This window comes from Bubalus bubalis, chromosome 4 (genome assembly GCF_019923935.1).
Source record: "Bubalus bubalis isolate 160015118507 breed Murrah chromosome 4, NDDB_SH_1, whole genome shotgun sequence".
Taxonomy (NCBI): Eukaryota; Metazoa; Chordata; class Mammalia; order Artiodactyla; family Bovidae; genus Bubalus; species Bubalus bubalis.
In genome coordinates, this window is record NC_059160.1 from 90816949 (window position 1) to 90839249 (window position 22301).

The window sequence follows — 22301 nt, forward strand, 5'->3', positions numbered from 1 at the left end:
GTGCTTTTTTAGAATTATCTTGAGTATTTCTTTTCCATATGAATTTTAGAATGTTTGTCTAATAGTAACAAACAACCAAACAAAAACCTTATTGGAATTAACGGGATTACATTTAATTATTTGATTAAATTGGGGACATTTGGCAGTCTTACCCTGAATTATTCATTATTGTGGTAACTTTATTATGATATATTTTGTCTATTCAAGTCTGTTGTATTTCTTATTTCCTTAAAGAAATTTTTACTGCTTTTCCCCCTCTCCTTGGTAACTTAGTGATTTTTTCCAAAAATGTTGTCATTTGTAGCAGCCTTGCTGAACTCCTTAGATCTATTAGTTTGTTGGGCCTTTTGGATTACTTTCTTGATAGATCTTACCAATAAATAATCACTATTTTGATTATTCCTTATACCTCCTGTATCTTATAGCTTATTGCTTTTGCTGAGATCTCAGGTTTAGTGGTAAATTTGTCCCTTCGTTCCTTCCTTTCTTTCACTATAAATAGTTTTCTTCTTTTTCTGCCATTTTGGTTTTCATCTATGGTTCTTTTGATTATCCATCACATAGTCCATGGGGTTGCAAAGAGTCAGACATGACTGAGCGACTGAACAACAACAAAGCAGTATTCTTGCGGAGATTCACATTAATTAATTTTTATATCATGCATTAAAACCAGATGACCTTGCACCCAGAAAGACACATGCAGGAGCAAGAAATTGTATGTTCCAGGCCTTGATGCTATTTTCAGCTATACATCCTTTGATCTGGGCATGTCATTTACCCCTCAGGTCTTGGTTTGTTTCTTTGAAGTGTGCATGCTTTTCATTTCTGAAGTTCTCTGGTTCAAAAGCAGTGATCTTGGAAGACAAAGGGATTCAGTGGACAATGCTTGCCCTCCTGTGCTGTGGATAATTTCATTAAGAGGCAATACTTCCTGTTTTGAGTTTTTATGACTGAGAATATTAAGTTTTATTTGGATTTCATATAAATTGTATATATTATAGAATATATATATTATATATGTTTACTTGTATATATATATATTTCTGTTGTATATTTACTGTTTCAGAATTTTTAACTGTGAAGGTAATACCTGTATGTGCTAAGAAGGTCAAATGATTCATAGTAAATTAATTAATTAAATCTCCCTCTCTCAGATTCCTCCAGAGCAGTTTTTTCTGCATGCATTTAGAAATCTTTTTCGAGTCTATCTTTATGGGAATAGAAATGTACAGTGTATTCACTTCTGTTGTTTTCTCATAGTAGATCTTCAGGATCTTTTCATTCACCACTGTTTCTGTTATACATAGAATATTGTTCGTGTATATCATGATTTAATCATTTATCTCCATGGAAAAACATTAAGTTGTTGCTCTCTTTACAGATAATTTGTAATATATGCTTTCTTAAAATTTTATTATTGGTAAAATATGCATACATGCAACTTGCCATTTTTAAGTGTACAGCTCAGTGGCATTTAGTACATTCACATCGCTGTACAATCATTACTGGTATTTTTCAGAACAAAAACTCTGAAACAAAGTTCCCAAACATCCCAGCCTCCCAAATAAAAATGCTATACCCATGAAACAATAACTTGCCATTCTTCCCAGCTGCTGGTAACTTCCCTTCTAGTCTCTGTCTTTCTGAGTTCACCTATTTTAGATGCTACATACAAACGGAATTATGTGACATTTGTTCTTTTGTGTCTGGCTTATTTCACTTAGGATAATGTTTTCAAGCTTCATCTATATGGAGCATATATCAGAACTTTTTTTCATGTTTTATAATCCATTTCTCTTTTTTTAAGATTTTTTTTCCAAAAAATTTATTTTTAATTGAAGGGTAATTGCTTTACAGTATTGTGTTGGTTTCTGCCATACAGCAACATGAATCAGCCAGAGGGATAGAACTTCAGTACTTTTTATTTGATGAATGATATTCCACTGTATAAATACCACATTTCTTGTATCCATTATCTATTGAAAGATGCTTGGGTTGCCTCCCTCTTTGGATTATTGTAAACAGTGCTGCACAACTATCTGTTTGAGTTCCCATATGTACTGGCAATTATTGGGTAACATGATAATTATATGTTTAACATATTTAGGAGTGCATAAGTGTTTTCCAAAGAAACCGTATCCTTTTACAGTCCCACCAGCTATAGAGGAGGATTCAAATTTTTCTACATCCTTGCCAACACTTATTTTTGCTTTTTTTGATAAAACCAATGGGTAAAAGTGGAATCTTATTATGGTTTTGGGTTTCATTTTCCTAGTGACACAAGATATTGGGCATCTTTTCATGGACTTTTTGACATTTTTATATCATTTTTGAAGAAATGTGTATTCAGGTCATTTGACCATTTTTTATTTTTTAAAAATATTTTTAAATGTATGACTGTATTGGGTCTTATTGCGCACGTGAGATCTTTGTTGCAGTATGCGGACTTCTCTCTGGTTGTGGTGTGAGGGCTCAGTAGTTGTGGTGTGCAGGTTTGGTTGCCTGGCAGCATGTAGGATCTTAGTTTTCCAGTCAGGGATGGAACCTGCATCTCCTGCATTGGGAGGCAGATTCTTAACCAGTAGACCACCAGGGAGGTCCCTGACCATGTTTTATATTGGGTTATTTGTTTTTTTTGTTGATTTGTACCAGATCTTTATATATTCTGAATATTAACCTCTTGTCAGATATATGATCTGCAAGTATTTTTTCCCATTTTGTAGTTTACCTTTTGATTCTCTTGAAGTATCCTTTGAGGCACAAAAGTTTTTAATTTTTATGAAGTTCAATTAGTTTTATTGTTGTATGTGCTTTTGGTGCCATACATCAAAAATCATCACCAATCCAAGATCATGAAATGTTAACCCTATGTTTTCTAACCAGGGTTTTTATAATTTAGCCTTTTCTTTCTATTTATTTTTTAAAATTTTTATTATTTTTATTTTTGGCTGCACTGGGTCTTAGTTGCTGCATGTAGGCTTTCACTGTTGTGAACGGGGGCGACTCTCTAGTTGCAATACTTGGTCTTCTCATTACAGTGGCTTCTCTTGTTCAGAACACAGAATCTAGCATGTGGGGGCTTCAGCAGTTGTGGCACGCAGGCTGTAGAGCACAGGCTCAGTGGTTGTTGCACATGGGCTTAGTTGCCCTGCAGCACGTGGAATCTTACCAGACCGAAGACTGAACTTGTGTCCTCGGCAACTGGCAGGTGGATTCTTAACCACTGGACCAATAGGGGAAGTCTCTAGAACTTTAAAAATTGGAGTCAGTCTTCTCAAGCTTTGCTACCACTTTAACAACTAAGTTTATATAATATTTAAATCCATTCTTATCATTTCAACAGTCTTCCACCATCTTCATCAGAAGTAGATTCCATCTCAAGAAACCACTTTCTTCATCCATAAGAAGCAACTCCTTATTTGTTCAAATTTTATCATGAAATTGGAGCAATCCAGTTCCATCTTCAGCTCTATTTCTAATTCTAGTTCTCTTGCTATTTCTACCACATCCACAGTTAACTTCTTCCAGTAAACTTGAGTCTTGAACTGCTCAGTTATCCATGAAAGTTGGAATTAACTTATTCTAAACTCCTGTTCATGTTGGTATTTTGCCTTCTTTCGATGAATAATCTTAATGGTATCTAGAATGGTGAATCCTTTCCAGAAGATTTTTAATTGATTTTGCCTGTCTCCATCAAAGAAATCATTATCTCTGGCAACTACTTAATAGCCTTATGAAATGTATAGTAAAAACATATAATTAAGTCTTGAAAGCCAAAATTTCTCCTTGATCCTTGGGCTACAGAATGGATGTTGTGTTAGCAGGCATGATGAAAACAACATAAACACCATCATATATCTTCCTTAGAGCTCTTGACTGACCAGGTGCCTTGTCAGTGAGTAGTAATATTTTGTAAGGAATCTTTTTTACTGAGCAGTAGATCTCAGCAGTAAGCCTAAAATATTTAGTAAACCATGTTGTTAACAGTTGTGCTGTCTTCTAAGCTTTGTTGTTTCATTGATAAGAACATAGGTATAGTTTGGTTCAGTCACTCAGTAGTGTCCACCTCTCTGTGACCTGATGGACTGCAGCACACCAGGCTTCCCTGTCCATCACCAGCTCCTGGAGCCTCCTCAAACTTACGTCCATCACGTCAGTGATGCCATCCAACCATCTCATTCTCTGTCGTCCTCTTCTCTTCCCGCCTTCAATCTTTCCCAGCATCAGGATCTTTTCAAATGAATCGTTTCTTTGCATCAGGTGGCCATAGTATTGGAGTTTCAGCTTCAGCATCAGTCCTTCCAATTGAGTATTCAGGACTGATGTCCTTTAGGATGAACTGGTTGGATCTCCCTGCTGTCCAAGGAACTCTTAAGAGTCTTCCCCAACACCACAGTTCAAAAGCATCAATTCTTTGGTGCTCAGCTTTCTTTATAGTCCCAATTCTCACATCCATACATGACTACTGGAAAAACCATAGCTTTGACTAGACGGGCCTAGTATATATGTGTAAATGTGTATACGTTAATCCCAAGCTCTGCTTTTAAATGTGTCTCTATTTTTAAATATGCTGTCTAGGTTGGTCATAGCTTTTCTTCCAAGGAGCAGCAAGCATCATGGCTGCAGTCACCATCTGCAGTGATTTTGGAGCCCCAAATAATAAAGTCTGTTGCTGTTTCCATTGGTTGCCCATCTATTTGCCATGAAGTGATGGGACGAGATGCCGTGATCTTAGTTTTCTGAATGTTGAGTTTTAAGCCAACGTTTTCACTCTCATCAAGAGGCTCTTTAGTTCTTCTTTGCCATAGTGGGTCTAGCATAATTCTGAAGGGTCAAAGGATTTTGGGAATGGTTAATGTGCATTGGCTTCAAGTTTAGTCACTGACTGCACTAGCCCCTACCAAGAGAGTCAGCCTGTCCTTCTAAGTTTTGAAATCTTGAAGCCAGGCATCGACTTAACTTCTCTAGCTATGAAAGTCCTAAGGTATTTGACAGTTTTTATTACTTATTTTAGCTAGATATTCTGGATAACTTGGTGTGGCTTCTACATCAGCTCTTGATCCTGTACCTCGTACTTTGATGATTATAGAGATAGCTTCTTTCATTAACCTCATGAACCAGTCTCTGCTGTCTTCAGACTTTTCTTCTGTAGCTTCCACATCTCTCTTAGCTTTCACAGAATTGAAGAGAATTAGGGTCTTGCTCTGCATTTGGCTTTTGCTTGAGGGAATGTTGGGACTGGTTTGATCATCTATCCAGATCACTGAAACTTTTCCACATCAGCAATAAGGCTGTTTGGCTTTCTTATCATTTGTGTGTTCACTGGAGTAGTTCTCATTTCTTTAAAGAACTTTCTTTGCATGCACAACTTGACTTAATTGTTTGGCACAAGAGGCCTAGCTTTTGGCCTTTCTTGGCTTTCAACATGCCTTCCTCACTAAACTTGTTTTTAGGGACTTCCCTGGAGGTCCAGTGGCTAAGACTTCATGCTCCCAGTGCCGGGGCCCAGGTTCTATCCCTGATCAGGAAACGAGATTCCACATGCCACAACCAAGAGTTTGCATACCACAAGTAAGACCAGGAACAACCAAATAAATAATTTAAAAACCATTTCTAGTTTTTTATTTAAAATAAGAGAGCTGTGACTCTTCCTTTCACTTGAATATTTAGAGGCTATTTTAGGATTATTAACTGACCTAGTTTCAATATTGTTGTATCTCAGGGAATATGGTGATCCAGGGAGAGACTGAGAACAGGAAAACTATCCATTGGTAGAGCAGCCAGAACACACACATTTATTAAGTTTGTCACCTTATATTAGCGTGGTTTGTGGTATCCCAAAACAATTACAATAGTAACATCAAAGATCACAGATCACCATAACAAGTTTAACAATAATGACAAAATGAGAAATATTGCAAGAATTACCATAGTGTCATGCAGAGACGCTCACCACAATTAGAGAAAGCCCACTTGCAGCAATGAAGACCCAATGCAACCAAAAATATATATTTTTTAAATTGGACCTTTATTTTTTACACTTGAAGCTAATATTATGAATCAGCTCTTAACAATGTGAGCAAATGCTGATGGAAAAATTGTACCAATTGACTTGTTCAATGCAAGCCTGACACAAACCCTTATTTTGCAAAAATAGTACAAAACAAAAACAAAACCATAATATTTGGGAAGCACAATAAAGCAAAGTGCAGTAAAAGTATAGTATGCCTGTACTGCAACTTGATTATCTAGTTACTTGTTCTTAGACATCTTTGTTCCTTGCTTACATCATTTTTAGTGGACTGTCCTTTTAAATCTGTTTTCTACCTTTGAAAAATTTGGTGATGGGACTTCCTGGTGGTCCAGTGGTTAAGACTTTATGCTTCCACTGGAGGGCACAGGTTTGATCCCTGGTTGGGGAACTAAGATCCCACATGCCACACAGCATGACCAAAAAAGCCTCTAGGTAGGGAATGCCTTGTCGTTTTAGTGGTTGGAACTTCATGCTTCCATTGCAGAGGGCACGGGTTCAATCCCTGGTTGGGGAACTAATATCCCACAAGCTGCAGGCAGTGTCCATAATAATATAAATTAAAATTTATTATGTGTGTGTGTGTGTATATATATACACTCAAACTTTCTGTTTTTGAAATTGATCTATTATTTTTGGTTACACTGGGTCTTTGTTGCTGCAAGTGGGCTTTCTCTAGCGGCAGTGAGCGGGGGCTGCTCCTCATTGTGCTGTGGAGCTTCTGATTGCTGTGGCTTCTCTCATTGTGGAGCACAGGCTCAAGGCCCACAGGCTTCAGTAGCTGACTGCATGCAGGCTCAGTAATTGTGGCGCACAGGCTTTTAATTGTTCCATGGCATGTGGAATCTTCCCAGACCAGGGATCCAACCTGTGTACTCTGCTTTGGGAGGCAGATTCTTTACCACTGTACAACCAGGGAAGTTAGCTGTGTGTGTGTATATACATATAGTGTTAAAATACATATAAATTTACCATCTTATTTTAATTTCTTTTAATAGTTCAGTAATAGTAAACATTGTCTTTGTTGTACAGCCATCACCACCATCCATTCTCATAACTCTTTTCTTCTTGTAAAACTGAAACTTTGTGCCTGTTAATAACTCCCCGTTTTCCCCTCCTCCAGCCCCTGACAACCACCTAAGCCTATATTATCTCTGATTACTTACCTCATATAAATAAATCATACAGTGTTTGTCTCCTTGTGATTGGCTTATTTCACTTAATATTGTGTCTTCAAGGTCCATCCATGTAGCATATTGAAAAATTTCCTCCTTTCTAAGGTTGATACCTATTCCAGTGTATTTATATAACAGAATTTGCTTATCCATTCATCTGTTGATAGACACTTGGGTTTGCTTCCATATTTTAGCTCGTGTGAATAATGCTGTTATGAATCATGGGTGTACAAATACCTCTTCAAGACTCTGCTTTGAGCTCTTTTGTATATATACCCAAAAGTGGAATTGCTGGATCATATGGTAATTCTACTTTCAACTTTTTGAGGGCCTTCCATGCTATTTTGCACAGTAGCTGTACCATTTTATACTCCTGCCAGCAGTGCACAGGGTTCCAGTTTCTCCATATCCTCTCCAGCACCTCACTGTTTTCTGTTTCTTGTTAGTGGCCATCTTAGTGGATGTGACGTGGGATTGCTTTGTGGTTTCAGTTTATGTTCCTTCAGGAATTAGTGATATTGAGCGTCTTTTTATGTGCTTATTGTCCATTTGTATATCTTTAAAGAAGTGTATATTCAAGTTCTCAGCCCATTTTTTAGTTGGCTAGTTATATTCTTAAGCATAGTTTTAACACAGTCTTTGTCCTCTCTATTTCCTGCAAATTGGTAGCTAGATCTAGAGGCTTAATCAGGATTGGACTTGATCTTGGAGCAGCAGAGAGAACAAAAACACATAGTGTCCATGTGTGTGTCTCCTGTACTAGCTGTTGCTGATCATTGACTGGATACATTCATTAAGGGTTGCTATCTGTTGCTATTTCTGTTCTATATTTTTTCCATTTGTTAGTCAAAATACTTTCTCTCATATTCATTAGCCTTAGGTATAGGTTATATATATGATAAATGCCTGGTTCTAGCTTTTATTACCAGTTTTCAAAATAATGTATTGGTTTCCTTGTTATTTAGTCACTAAGTCCTGTCAAACTCTTTTGCAACCCCATGGACTGTAGCCTACCAGGCTCCTCTGTCCATGGGATTTCCCAGGCAAGAATACTAGAGTGGGTTGCCATTTCCTTCTCCAGAGAATCTTCCCAACCCAGGAATTGAACCCGAGTCTCCTGCATTGCAGGCAGATTCTTTACTGTCTGCACCACCAGGGAATCCCCTTCAAAATGACCTTCAAAAACGACTGTTCAGCTATTTTTGATTTTTGAATATTTAAACATATTTGGTGTGTTTATTGTCCTTACTGATGAAGTGTGGCCTCTTTGAGTCCTTTTGTTAGGGTAGTTTTCAATGTTCCTTGCTTTCTAATGGAACAAGATGTTTCAGGCTCCTATACGTTTTCTGTCAAAAGGCTCTGGAGTCACCAGGTTACTTTTATTTTTTTCCCTTTTTAAGGGTTGTACTGTTTTGAACGCCCATCATCAGTGTATCAGAGTATGTGTTTGTCACAGCTTTTTCAGTAGAGTATGTTGTTAGATTTTTAGGCTTTTGCCAATTTTATAAGTGAGAAATATTAATTCCATTCTAATTGCATTTCTCTGTGAGCAAGGTCTAGCATCTTTTCACATAAGAGCCACTTGCCTTTTTTCCCCTTGTTTTGATAAGTTGCAGTTAGTTTTAATATTTTGACTTTTATGATTTTACTTTGTTTATTGTATTAATTGTATTTTCTGTGTAAAAGTTTTTAAAAGTAAAATGTGTTTAAAATTTAAATTAAATATATTTGTGAAAGTATACACTTAATCCTTTGTGATTATATATTCTTTGTGTTCTTCTTGCTTGTAGGCAAGGATAAAAGCCATCAATACATTTTTTGCTAAGAATGGTTATCGATTAATGGATTCTAGTATGTATAGTCAGCCCATTCAAACTCAAGCACAGTATGCCTCACCGGTCTTCATGCAGCCTGTATATAATCCTCACCAACAGTACTCTGTCTATAGTATTGTGCCTCAGTCTTGGTCTCCAAATCCTGCACCTTACTTTGAAACACCACTGGTAAGTAAGATCCTTAGAGAATATATGGTTTTTCATTGAAGCTGAAGTTTGAAGAAATCAGAGTTAGAGTTCTTGTTTTATTTTGTTTTGTGTTGATGGTGGTTACTTTATAGGCTTTAAATGGTGATAAGTATATTTAATACCCCAAATCAATTTAAACATTAAAATTTTCTTTTAGGCTCCCTTTCCCAATGGTAGTTTTGTGAATGGCTTTAATTCACCAGGATCTTATAAAACAAATGCTGCCGCTGCCGCCGCCGCCGCCGCCGCTGCCGCCGCCGCTGCTGTAAATATGGGTCGACCATTCCAAAAAAATCGGTAAGGTATAATATGATAGCTGGAATTTATTGTATACAATTCCCGGTAGTTCTTACAGTCAGTATGTTACTAGCAATGCTTATTTTCTAACACAATAAAAAGGTCCCACCCCACCCCATCCCCCCAAAAAAAGTATGTTAACAATTAATAAACACACTTTTACCTCAGAGTTGATAAAAAGGATTTGGGACTGAGATTATACACCAGTATATATTGACTTTTTTTTTTTTAATAATAACGAAAACAGAAAAAATTTTGTGGTAACAATATAAAATCTGGTTTCTAGGTACCATTTAATGTGTTAAATAACATTTTGTAGAATAAGTTTTTTGATGGTAGAAATGTTAACTGATTTGAGTAATAAATACTGGGAGAGTGAGTTATTTATCGTTTTTAAGGATTGACTTGGTTTCCACAAACTATGCTGTGCTGAGTCACTCAGTCATGTCCGACTCCTTGCGACCCCAAGGACTGTAGCCCATCAGGCTCCTCTGTCCATGGGATTCTCCAGGCAAGAATACTGGAGTGGGTTGCCATGCCCTCCTCCAGGGGATCTTCCTGACCTAAGGATCGAACCCAGGTCTTCTACATTGTGGGTGGATTCTTTACTGTCTGAGCCACCATGGAAGCCCGTTCTTTACTGAGTCATGTCTAAAGTTCTGTTTTAAGGCCTTGATTTGTTATATCACTGTTAATTTTCATAACCCTGTAAATACAGTATTGCGTCTATTTAAGAAATTTGAGAAATAAAAATGTTACATATCATGTCCAAAAGCATGTAGCCAGTAGCTTGCAGAGCCAAGGTTTGAGTCCAGGCAGTTTGATTCCAAAGCCTACACTTAAACCATAGTATTCTGAATAAATTATTAAGAACTCCAGAATCTCAGTTGAGATTATCAACTGGTAATCTCAGTAATTTGGTATATAATATGACTTTTGCCGGAGTGTAAGTAACCAAAGGAGAAGGGGCTCAGATTTATTTAGTTGTTTAGATTTATTTAGAAGTTCACATCTACTATTTCTCTGCCCTATTTTGTGAGCCTCCTATGTTGTTTTTGTTTTTAATTATTTCTGTTCAGTAATTTTTTTTTCTTGCCAGAATGAGAATTCTCTTATTTGATTCTTTTTGGCAAGGAGACCACATGTGGGGTATGTTTTTCCAAAATAGCTTTTAGGAACTTAATTCTTTTTTATAAGGTTTTTCTGAAACATGCTTCACTGAAGAAACAAGCCTTCCAGTATTTAAAAAAAAAACACTCTTCTCAGTAGATTCTAGAAGCATTCATATGTACCACTCTCTAATAGTCACAGATTTTGTACTCACTTTTAACTGACACACTTGGTTTAAACATTTGAACATCTTTGTTGTTGTTCGCACCAGGAAGTTTGTAGAATCTTAGTTCCCCAATCAGGTATTGAACTTGGGCCCATAGCACTGACAGTGCCAAGTCCTAACCACTGGACCACCAGAGAATTCCCTGAAGGTCACTTTTAAGTGTTTGGAAATTGTTACTATATATACACATTCATAATTGTTTTATGAAGTTTCAAATGAGAACTCTTCATATCGTAAGAATGAAGGATTCTTTATAAACAAAAGATTATTTGTGCTGTTATAAATGACCGTTAGTTTGATACAGTAATAAGAACAAAATTCAGGTAATTGCTAGGACATACATGTAGAAGTTCAATGAGCCTTAAAACACACACTGTCCTCTAACCTCCATCCTGTTAAAAAAAAAAAAATTTGTAATTACCATATGCACATAGAGACAGTGATGTTTAAGTCTGGAAAGACCTTTGTCATAGTATATTCATTTTACAGATGAAGAAACTGAAAGTTGAGGAGGATGGTTATCTTACTAGGGTTACATGGCTTTTTATTAATTAGCAAACCTGAGATTAGTATATTTCTTTTTCTTCTACTACAGCTAGTAAAGTTTTTTTTGTTTTCTTGAAAATAGTTCCATTAATACAAATGACAGTTTATACTTCCCTTGTGAGGAGATACAGATTTCTTATGATTAGAAATAGTAACTTTGTAGAAATATGTATCTGTTGATTTCATTTTTCTTTGAAGGGGTGAATTTTGCTTTAAGCAGTTAAGTGAAATAGACATCTTGGTTATATGATATGATAGACTAAAAACAGTTTTCAGTAACAACAAAAAGTATTAGTGTTTGCAGATGTTTACCTTAAAAATACGTTATGTGGGTTTATGGTATTCCTTTATTGTCACTTGATGTTTTTATCTGCTTTGCTTTCTTGGCAAAAGAGGTAAAATTGCAATAAGAAAGCCAAGAATGACAGTCAAGTCATTCTTGCTTACAAGGAGATGTATCTGTGGTTTTGGAGATATAGATTTAGTGTGATTTTCCTTGTTACTCAGATCTATTTGTGTATAGTTTTATCCATATATTTGACCAGTGTAGATAGTTACTAATTTTTAGTCACAGAAATAATACACAGATATTTCCTTATAAAAATGTAGATGTTGCAGATGAACTAGAGCCTGTTGACTACGAACCCAAATCTTGATTTCCATCTTACTTCTAAGAAGTGACCACTGCCAAGCCTTTATTTTTATATATTTAAGTCATGGGTCAAGGAGCAGTTTATATTACTAACCTTGTAACAGCCCAGTGATGATCATAGGACTAACTTTCAGAAATGTGGGCAATTTTCTTCCTTTAGTATTTTATCTTTCTGTCACGTTCCTTCTCGTCTTTTATCACATTTCTTTCATCATCCTTTTTTCCTTTCCCTGGACTTTGATTGTAAGTCCCTGTCTGTGAAGGGAAAGATTATGAGATCTGGGGGCTTTTTAAACTTAGTAACTTGTCTTATTGTGTGTATTGATGCAGTGAGAAGATTTTGGTGATAGTTTCTGAACAGATACATAAATAGTATATGTACCTCCTGAGGTCATTTTCAGATCTGATGGATAATATAAATGTTTTGAAAATTAGTTTGTGTTAGTTGACACTGAATTTCATTGCTATTCAGAATCTCTTTTGTATCATGTAAGTAATTTTCTGGAAAAGTATCATATATGAGACTTAGCTAAAATTTGTAGCCTGATATTTATGTTTGTTTTAGTAGTAGTACCTTCATTTGTTATATTCTCTAAAGAGTTAGTAGGGTTAGCTGAATAACTATGAAAATAGACTAAAAAAATGGAGTGTATAAACTGTAGGGAAGGGGCTAAATGAAAATCTAGTACTTCCTTTTTTAATCTCCTGTAGAGCCAAGATCCTCAGTTACTTGAGCTTACTTGAAATATTCTCAGTTTTTAAAAAATAAACTTTATTCATTTATTTTAATTTTGACTGTACTGGGTCTTGCGGCCCCAAGCTTTCTCTAGTTGTGGCACATGTGGCCTGAAGGCTCTGGAGCACGTGGGCTGAATAGTTGCAATGGCTTACAGGCTTAGTTGCCCCATAGCTTATAGCATCTTAGTTCCCCAACCAGGGCTCGAACCCCTGTCCCCTACATTGGAAGGTGGATTTTTTTTTCTAATTTTATTTTTAATTGGACGATAATTACTTTACAATATTGTGATGGTTTCTGCCATATATCAACATGAAACACACACACACACACACACACACACACACACACACACCCTTGAATCTCCTGGGAGGCAAATTCTTAACCACTGGACCACCCAGGAAGTCCTAAATGTTTTCACTATTAATTAAACTGCATCCTCTTTCATTTATTGTACCCTAGTTTCATCTGCTTATCAGTTGTTAGAGAGTTGAGTACTTACATCTTTCATCCAAGGTAAAAGCTACTTTTGTTAGACGTAGGTGGTTTTTGTGTTTTGTTTGGTTCTGGTTTGGCTTTTTGTTTCTCATCAGATTTCTTACCTTAATTCATGAAGTCGTGCCAGGCTATTAGTTGCATTATATTTTCCTAGTCATTTGGTCCCACAGTTTTGTTGGATTTTTGAACAACTGTTTGCATTTGGCGAGGGGTGCTTAGTAAGAAGCTTTAATTTTAATATATTTCACTATTTCTTGCTGGTTTTTTTTTTTTTTTTTTTTTTTTTAATTTTCAGTCCCCTAAAAAGCCTTTTTAGACTTTTCCCCCAATTCCCTCATATGATAATTTAATGCTAGAGATTATTGTATGTCGATTTATTCCAATTCTTACTCCCTTTGGGGGTTTTATTGCCCCATTGAGAATGTATGGCATGGATTCAATAAACTTCTAGTCTGGCTGATTTAGATATGTCAAAATTGTATCTTGTGCTAAAGAAGGTACCTGAAATCCTAGTTATAGCCTTAATTTTGAGGTGGAAGTAGCTTAATCTTGAAGAACTTTGGATCATTCCCAGATAGCTCCATACAGCTTTTTTAATGAAAAAATTCTTTGCCTTTTAATAATAACACATCTGAGACATTAAAGGGTTTACATTTTTACAACATAATGCTTCTGTGTCCAACCTAGTTTATGGAAAATCAGAATACAGCAGAAGGCAGTTTTTAACTTGGCCTATTAAGAATTTCTACCATTAAGAGGAAGGATTTTTCTGTCTTAATTTATTCTTTCGTGTATATGGCCTTATGTTTCTTACAGTGTGAAGCCTCATTTTAGGTCAGGTGGTTCAGAACATTCAACAGAGGGCTCTGTGTCGTTGGGGGATGGACCATTGACCAGATCTGGTTCAAGGAACTTTGCAACTGAACGACATAATCCTGCAGTAACAGGGCATCAGGAACAAAGCTACCTTCCAAAAGAAACTCCCACTTTGCAGATGGAACAGAATGGGGACTATGGCAGGGGCAGGTAAGGAAATATGGTAATAAATATGGAAAGAGTGTGTATGAAAACTCTTTAATCATAATATGAATGTTAGAAGTCCATTATCTAGTGATTTTTTATTTAATTTTTCATATGTAGTTATGCTAAAAATTTTTTTGTTCACGTAATATGGGTTACTAGTTTTTCATAATTAAGAAATTTAGAATCCCTATAAAGAATATAACTGAGTCAGAGGTTTATAAAAGTTATTCTGAAGTTCCTTACAGTTCACTAAGGAAAGATTACCTTAGAAAGATCTTATGCCACCATAGTTTTAATTTCTGGCAACATGTGAACTGTGGGAATTGGGTTATATAACCTTGTCTACCCTTCCTAAACAAAAAAACTGAACCCTAATATGCTTCTGATGTGGAGGGAGCACTGCTAATAAAAATAGGACCAGTTTACTTAGTGGTGGTGGTGGTGATAGGTGACGTTTTCTGTAGATCAGCTCAGGATCCCTTCAGAAGAATATATATCTTTTAATAATAAAAGGAGATTTAGGAAGTATAGATACTTAAAACAGAAATTCACCCATCTTTGATAGAACATACACATTTAAAGAAACTTACTGAGTTCTCCTTCCTCCCTCACCCTTCACCCCCTTTTATCATTGTTAAAAGGAGAACTCTCTTCAGAGGTCGAAGACGTCGGGAAGATGAAAGGATCCCAGTAAGTTTTTTTTTTTTTTTAACTTACATGTGTTCAGGATTTGTTTGTTTCTTTGTTTTTCTTGTGTGCTTTAGTATGTCATTGACTTCTGGTATATCTTTCCTCGATTTTGTTTTATTGGTTATAATATTCAGCAAAGATAATAACAGCCTGTTTTTGACCCTGAAATATCCACCATCACCACCACTGATCATCCGTAAAGCACACATGAAGTTAGAGATTTGACCTGTATTGCTCACTTTTTTTAAAAAAAATTGTTTGCCTAACCTATTTACATGGTTTAAAATAAAATCCATGAAAATATTCCATGTAAAGTTTAATTATTGCTTTATTAATGGAGATTTAAGGAATTTCAATGTTTTAATCTTACAATGCTGTTACAAATGGTGCAGTGATAACCTTGTATAACCATCACTTCCTGTCTATGCAATAGTATCTGAAGGAGAGTCCCTGGAGGTAAGATTTCTGAGTCACAGTGCAGTAAGTTCCTGTGTGATGGCGTTCTGTAGGGTTTGTGTCAATTTTCACTCAGTGAAGAAAGTTCCTATTTGTCCATAGCCTTACAAAGAATATGATTTTTTGCAAATCTAATATAGTATGTGGTTCACTTTTAAAGCTCTGTTGGATGGTATTGGAAATTATTACACTTTATTAATTGTTACTTAGGGGCAATTCTCTACCTATTGCTGATTTTTATATTTCCCACTTAAGATTTTTAAAAAAAATTTTTTTATAGTTCTAGGCAGGTTTTTGAATCCTCACTTAGCTAGCTTCAAATTATTCATATTTTTATTTTTTGAGGTTTGTTCATGGTGAACGTTTGCCATCTCCTAACTGGTCAAAAGGAGTTGAGGAATAAAAATAGTGTAGGAAGCTGGGCATACACACCGAGGAAATCAGAATTGAAAGAGACATGTGTACCCCAATGTTCATTGCAGCACTGTTTATAATAGCCAGGACATGGAAGCAACCTAGATGTCCATCAGCAGACAAATAGATAAGAAAGCTGTGGTACATATACACAATGGAATATTATTCAGCCATTAAAAAGAATACATTTGAATCAGTTCTAATGAGGTGGATGAAACTGGAGCCTATTATACAGAGTGAAGTCAGCCAGAAAGAAAAGTACCAATACAGTATACTAATGCACATATATGGAATTTAGAAAGATGGTAACGATAGCCCTGTATGCGAGACAGCAAAAGAGACACAGATGTATAGAACAGTCTTTTAGACTCTGTGGGAGAGGGCGAGGGTGGGATGGTTTGGGAGAATGTGAAACGTATCGCCAGTCCAGATTCGATGCTTGATACCGGATGCTCGGGGCTGGTGCACTGGGATGACCCAGAGGGATGGGAGGTGGGAGGGGGGTTCAGGATGGGGAACACATGTACACCCGTGGTGGATTCATGTCAATGTATGGCAAAACCACTACAATTTTGTAAAGTAATTAGTCTCCAAAAAATAAATAAATTAATTAAAAAAAAAACACACACCAAAAAAAAAATAGTGTAGGAGAGCATGGAGGTTTCAAGAAGACACTAGAATTTACATTTATATATGTGTGGAATATAATGCTTTACATGCATAAGTAGCAAATTAATATACATATCTAATAGTGTACTATATAGTGTTTGTATAATATACCTAAAAATATACAGATACCACATGTTTAAGCAGTAAAGAGCAACCAACTTTGAAAGAAAAATAATTGCATTTTAACACAAAGAATAGTTCTTGGGGCAAGCTGTGAACCCTTTAAAAAGTGTGGTGGTTTGCATTTACAGCTTTCTATACCATGGACAGCCTTGAGATTGTAAGGCAAGTTTTTAAAGATATCATTATAGCAGGCCATGTGAATCTTCAAGTGGCCCTGAACAATTGAGAAGAGAGTTAGGTTTGAGGTCTGTTTGATGTGTTGAAAACATCTGGGTCGAGGATTGAAAGGAAAGTAGGCAAACATGCTTTTTTGTAGAAAAGACAGGGTGGGGATGCCATCATGCAGTGAGGAGATCTTAGCTAGAGGTGAAATTTAGAATTTATAGACTGACTTATAGTAATTACAGTTATAAGAATGGATAAGATCATGCAGGGGACTCTGTGCAGACTGATTTTTAAAACAGCAAGAATGGAACCTTGAGGATCATGGTAGCTTTGGGGTTGAAAAGTGAATTATTTCATTTTGTTTGAAGTATCCAAGAGAAATCCAAGTGGAGATGGCTAATAGTCAAGTGGATATCTTGGTTTCGGGCAAAGATCTGCTCTGAAAGTATTTAAAAGTGTACAACCTAGTGATTTTTGGTAAATTTTCAGAGTTGTGCAATCAAAAATTTTCCAAAAAGTGAAAATTATTGTTTTTAGAGTTGTTTGCGCGTAGGTAGTAGTTGAAGCCATGGATAATGGATATCACACAGGGAGAGTTTGTAAAGGCAGTTAGTAAAGCATACAGAAATCAAAAACTTTCCAAAGAAGTTGACAGGGAAAGAAGAGCACATGCTTGTCAGACCTGAGAATGAAGAGAAAGTATCAGAAGCTAAAGGAAGAATGAGCTCCCATAGGAAAGAATGTTTGCTCTAGTGAGGTCAGTGGGGGAAACCTCAGATTTTGTATTGTGTAAGGTATTGGTGACTTGTCACAGCAGTTTTAGTGATGTGGTAAATACAGAGGTGAGGGAGTAGAGGAGAAAATATAATATGTGAGAGGTTTGTCTGAGACTATAGAGTGGGGTAGATGAAAGCAAGATAAGATTCTTAAGGAAGGATATTGTTTTCTCTTGAGACTATGGAAGGAGAAAAGATGCTGGCAAATCTAGATAGTGTAGGGTTTGTTGTTGTTGTTACGGGAGAGGGTATAGCAAATTTAGAAAGCAAAGAATAGTGGAGATTGATTGGAAGGTTTAAGGTAAGTGGCAAAGTTTGCAAAAGAACCAAGAGAAGAAGCTGACTAAGGATAAACTGGACTGATACATTACTGAGAGTTCACCTGAGATGAGAATCCAAGAATTTATAGAGGAAGAGTTCTGTTCATTAGGGTGCAATTTTGTTTGTTTCTACAGCTTTCAGCTTCTGTGGTACAGGGTTAAGGAATGAAATGGACATGTAACCTGTTTTTTGACTTGTGTCTTTTAGAGACCCCATCCTTCAACAGCTGAAGCAAAGGTTCCCACACCAAAGTTTGACTTACTAGCCTCAAATTTTCCTCCTTTACCTGGAAGTTCATCAAGAACCCCAGGTGAACTTGTTTTGGAGAGCAGGATGTCTGATGTTGTTAAGGGTGTCTGCAAAGAAAAGGTAAACACTAAAGCATCGATCTATATCTTACGGGACCAATTTTTGCCTTTGTTTTCAGGGTTATTATTAGAATTAGAATTTTATTTGCTCAGTGCTTACTTCTGCCAAAGTTTTTAATTCATGAGGTTTTTAGCATAATTCGAGTCTTATGCAAAGATTTGTGTTAAAGCTACACAAGGTCAATAAAATGTTTCTTCGTATTTGCATGTCTTTTATCAGTCAACCCAGCTTGGTAGAACTAATTAACGCAAGCTGGATGGAAAGTGTTGTTTCAACTTGTGTCGTTTCCAATTAACTGATAATGCCAGTGAATTCTAAGTTACTTTGGTAAACTCAATCTTTCAAATAAATGGAGAGTTGCAGTCAAAAGCTTGGGATAACCCATCCTACAATATTTTTGAGTTTAGCCCTCTATATGCTAAATCTTCATGCCCCACAAATTTTTCTCATTTTCTACCTTTTGTTTCTAACTCAATTTTATTTTTAAGAGTATATGTACATAGTATATCTGGGCTTATAAAGAAAAAGTGTCCCTTGAATCCACTTTCAACTCTAGCTTTTTCTCCTCATATTTATCCTTGTATTTCTAATTGAACATGTTTATACTACTACTTCTTGACTATTCATTTTTAGATGTTGTCTATTAACTTTACACTCTAGAAGCTAAGGGTTTAACTCTCTTAAACCGCTGCACTTTATCCTCCCAGTATATTGTATTTCATCATATCTATGATGCCATCAGTTAAAGGATGCCCTGTTATTTTGGTATCACTAAGAAAAAAAGACACTGCCAGTTAAAGTAGGTCATGCCATCATTTATGAGTCATATCTCAATATTGCATCTTTTTTTCCCCCCATAACTGAGCCTCATGCTAATGCTAAGTCGCTTCAGTCGTGTCCGACTCTGTGCAACCCCATAGACGGCAGCCCACCAGGCTCTGCCATCTCTGGGATCCTCCAGGCAAGAATACTGGAGTGGGTTGCCATTTCCTTCTCCAATGCATGAAAGTGAAAAGTGAAAGTGAAGCCGCTCAGTCGTGTCTCACTCTTAGCGACCCCATGGGCTGCAGCCTACCAGGCTCCTCTGTCCATGGGATTTGCCAGGCAAGAGTACTGGAGTGGGGTGCCATTGCCCTCTCCGAACTGAGCCTCATAGGGTACTGTTATTATGTTTCCTTTCTTATACTCTGCACAGCTGTGTTCCTGGGACTTCACCAGCATCCTAAGAATCCTCTTTGGTAGATCCTTCTTCTTACTCTTGCTTGACTTGCCCATTTTATGGTCAGTCAGATCTTCCTAGGCTTCCTTTATAAGAGGTTTTTAGTATAAATGTTTTGAGATCTTGCATTCTAAAAATGTTTTTCGGTTCTCACGCTTGACCAGTAGCTTTTCACTGTAGAATTCTTTATTAGAAATTGCTTTCCCTCAGAATTTTTAAGGTATTTTACAGTCTTTTTTTAAATTATGTAATTCTGTTATTTTGTAGTTGTTTAAATGGTAAAGAATCTGCCTGCATTGCAGGAGACCCAGGTTCAATCCCTGGAGAAGGAAATGGCAACCCACTTCCAATATCTTGCCTGGAGAATTCCGTGGACAGAGGAGCCTGGTGGGCTGCAGTCCATGGGGTTGCAAAGAGTCCAACACAACTGAGCAACTAACACTTTGACTTTGACTCACTGATTCTAAGATAGATTTTTTTTTTAAACATTTTTACCTTTGAAAATTATGCTGTCTTAAAATTAAAATCTATTGTAGTTTTAGTGGCAATGTTTTTTCTTAGTAGTATATAAACTAATCGGTATGTTTTACAGTTGATGGCTTCTCAGATTTGGTGAGGTGTCATACATAGAGCTGTTGGTTGTCTGGTGGTGCTAGTGGTAAAGAACCTGCCTGCCAGTGCAGGAGACACAGGAGGCTTGGGTTTGATCCCTGGGTCAGGAAGATCCCCTGGAGAAGGAAATGACAACCTGCTCCAGTATTCTTGCCTGGAGAATCCCGTGGACAGAGGGGCCTGGTGGGCTACAGTCCACAAGATCACAAAAAGTTGGACATGCACATATCTCATTTCAGGGGTGTGTTGGAGACATCTCATCAGAAACTGCTACATGACTACTCTGCTCAGAAAATCTAATCCCAGTGATACACAGATACATTTTTAAAGAATAACAATAAAGTGTACTTCTTATAATTCTAACCCACAAATGTGAGATAAACACTTAATTTGATACTGGACCTTGTATGTCAGATCTCTGATTTTCTTGTTTGGCTTTTCTAATTTTCATCTTTTACTTGTCTGTATTTTCTACAATGTTTTTCTGAATGTTACCTTTAAAACCTATTGTGAAATTTTTAAAAATTTTAATCCCATACCCCTAAAAATTTATTAAAATTTTGTCAGTCGATTTTAATTTCTTAGGGGTCTTTCTCGTTTTTCTTTCTTTATACTTGTAGTAAAATACATGTAACGTAAAATTTATCTTAACCATGATAAATGTGTCGCTCACATCCCGCTCTTCCTTTAGCCCCTGGCAACCAGCATTCTGCTTTGTGTCTGTGAATTTGACTATTCTAGGCACCTCATATATGTGGAATCAAACAATATTTGTCTTTTTGTGACTGGCTTATTTCACGTAGCATAATGTCCTCATGGACCATTCTTTGTTTTAGTGTGTATCAGTGCTTCATTCCTTCACTGTGCGGTGATATTCCATTGGATAGATATATACCACGTTTTGTTCATCCACTCACCAGCTGAATATTTAGCTTGTTCACTTTTTGGCTATTATGAATAATGGTACTGTGAACATTTGTATTAAAATTTTTATATAGACATGTGTTTTCTCTTAGATTTTTAACTGAATAGAATTGCTGTGTCGTATGATAGCTCCATATGTAACTTTTTGAGAAGTTGCCAGACTGTTTTAACAGAGCGGCTGCATATTTTACATTTCCGTCCTCGATGTTTGAGAATCCCAATATCTACATACCACCACTAACATTTATTAACTGTCTGTCTTACTGATTATAGCTATCCTAGGTGAGTGTGAAGTGGTTTCTCATTGTAGTTTTGATTTGCGTTTCCCTATTGGATAATTATGTCAAACCTTTCATGCATGTTCTTATTGTCCATGTTTATCGTCTTTGGAGAAGTATCTATATAAATTCAATTTTTAAATATGTTTCCACTTTAAGGATAATGAAGAGTTCAGAGTTAGCTGCCCAGTGCCTGCAGAAGATGGACAGACAGATTGCACCTCTGCCCAGCAACTCAGTATGAGCCCCAGTCCCCCATGTACAGCTGAGCTTTCTGCATTAAGGTACACGTTTCAATGTAGATGATCTTTCACATTAAGATTACTTTTGCATCTGGTTATTTGCTCAGCTGTTTCTTTGTGCTATATTCTAAGCCTAATGTCAAGTTCTTTTTTCGGTAGCACAACTCAACCTGAAAAGGATCTAGTAGAGGATTCCACTGTTCAGAAGGATGTTCCCAGCCAGCCAACAGTACCAGTTTCTTCCCCGAGTACTGCAAAGCCATCGAGAACAAATACTGCTTCACCATGTAATAGTAACATAAGTGCAGCTGTAGCTGTGGCCCTGCAGGTAACTTAATAAATTTAGTTTATGTGAGAATAAAACAATAGGTTAAATAATGAGAAATTTTATTTTTCATAGAACTCTGCTAGAGCAGAGTCACTGGGAAATAGCTCAAACTGGGGCTGGCTGCCTGCATCAAAAAAGAGTTTAAAGTCAGTCTGAAGAAAAGGGAAAATTTAATCTTGTTGAGGGAGTGAAGAAATTACTGTCATTATTTCCAATCATTATGGTTAAGTGAAGCTTACTTTTCTTGGTAACTGTCTTTTTTGGCTTTGAGCCTCTTGAAATTCTTTCTGTATAATGCTTAACAAATCTATGAAACCCTTGAGGGGCCACTGCCATCTTTATTGTTTCCAGAATCATTTTTATAAATTTGAAAAATACAGAAATGCAGAGGGGGGAT

The 22301-nt window shown here is 36.5% G+C and overlaps 1 protein-coding gene across 6 annotated transcripts in view; it reads left to right on the forward strand.

Moving 5' to 3' along the window:
* The window catches only part of LARP4 (La ribonucleoprotein 4), a 71763-nt gene that overhangs the window by 44355 nt on the left and 5107 nt on the right, over positions 1-22301 (forward strand). For 4 of the 6 annotated variants that reach the window (XM_006052619.4, XM_025284149.3, XM_006052620.4 and 1 more), the window contains 7 exons: positions 8997-9209; positions 9388-9527; positions 14112-14321; positions 14960-15008; positions 18140-18301; positions 21494-21618; positions 21736-21904. In XM_006052619.4, coding sequence (XP_006052681.2) covers positions 8997-9209; positions 9388-9527; positions 14112-14321; positions 14960-15008; positions 18140-18301; positions 21494-21618; positions 21736-21904 — 1068 coding nt within the window. Of the gene's footprint in view, positions 1-8996; positions 9210-9387; positions 9528-14111; positions 14326-14959; positions 15009-18139; positions 18302-21493; positions 21619-21735; positions 21905-22301 lie in introns of those variants that run through there. The other 2 variants (XM_025284148.3, XM_006052622.4) reach the window with 2 other exon arrangements.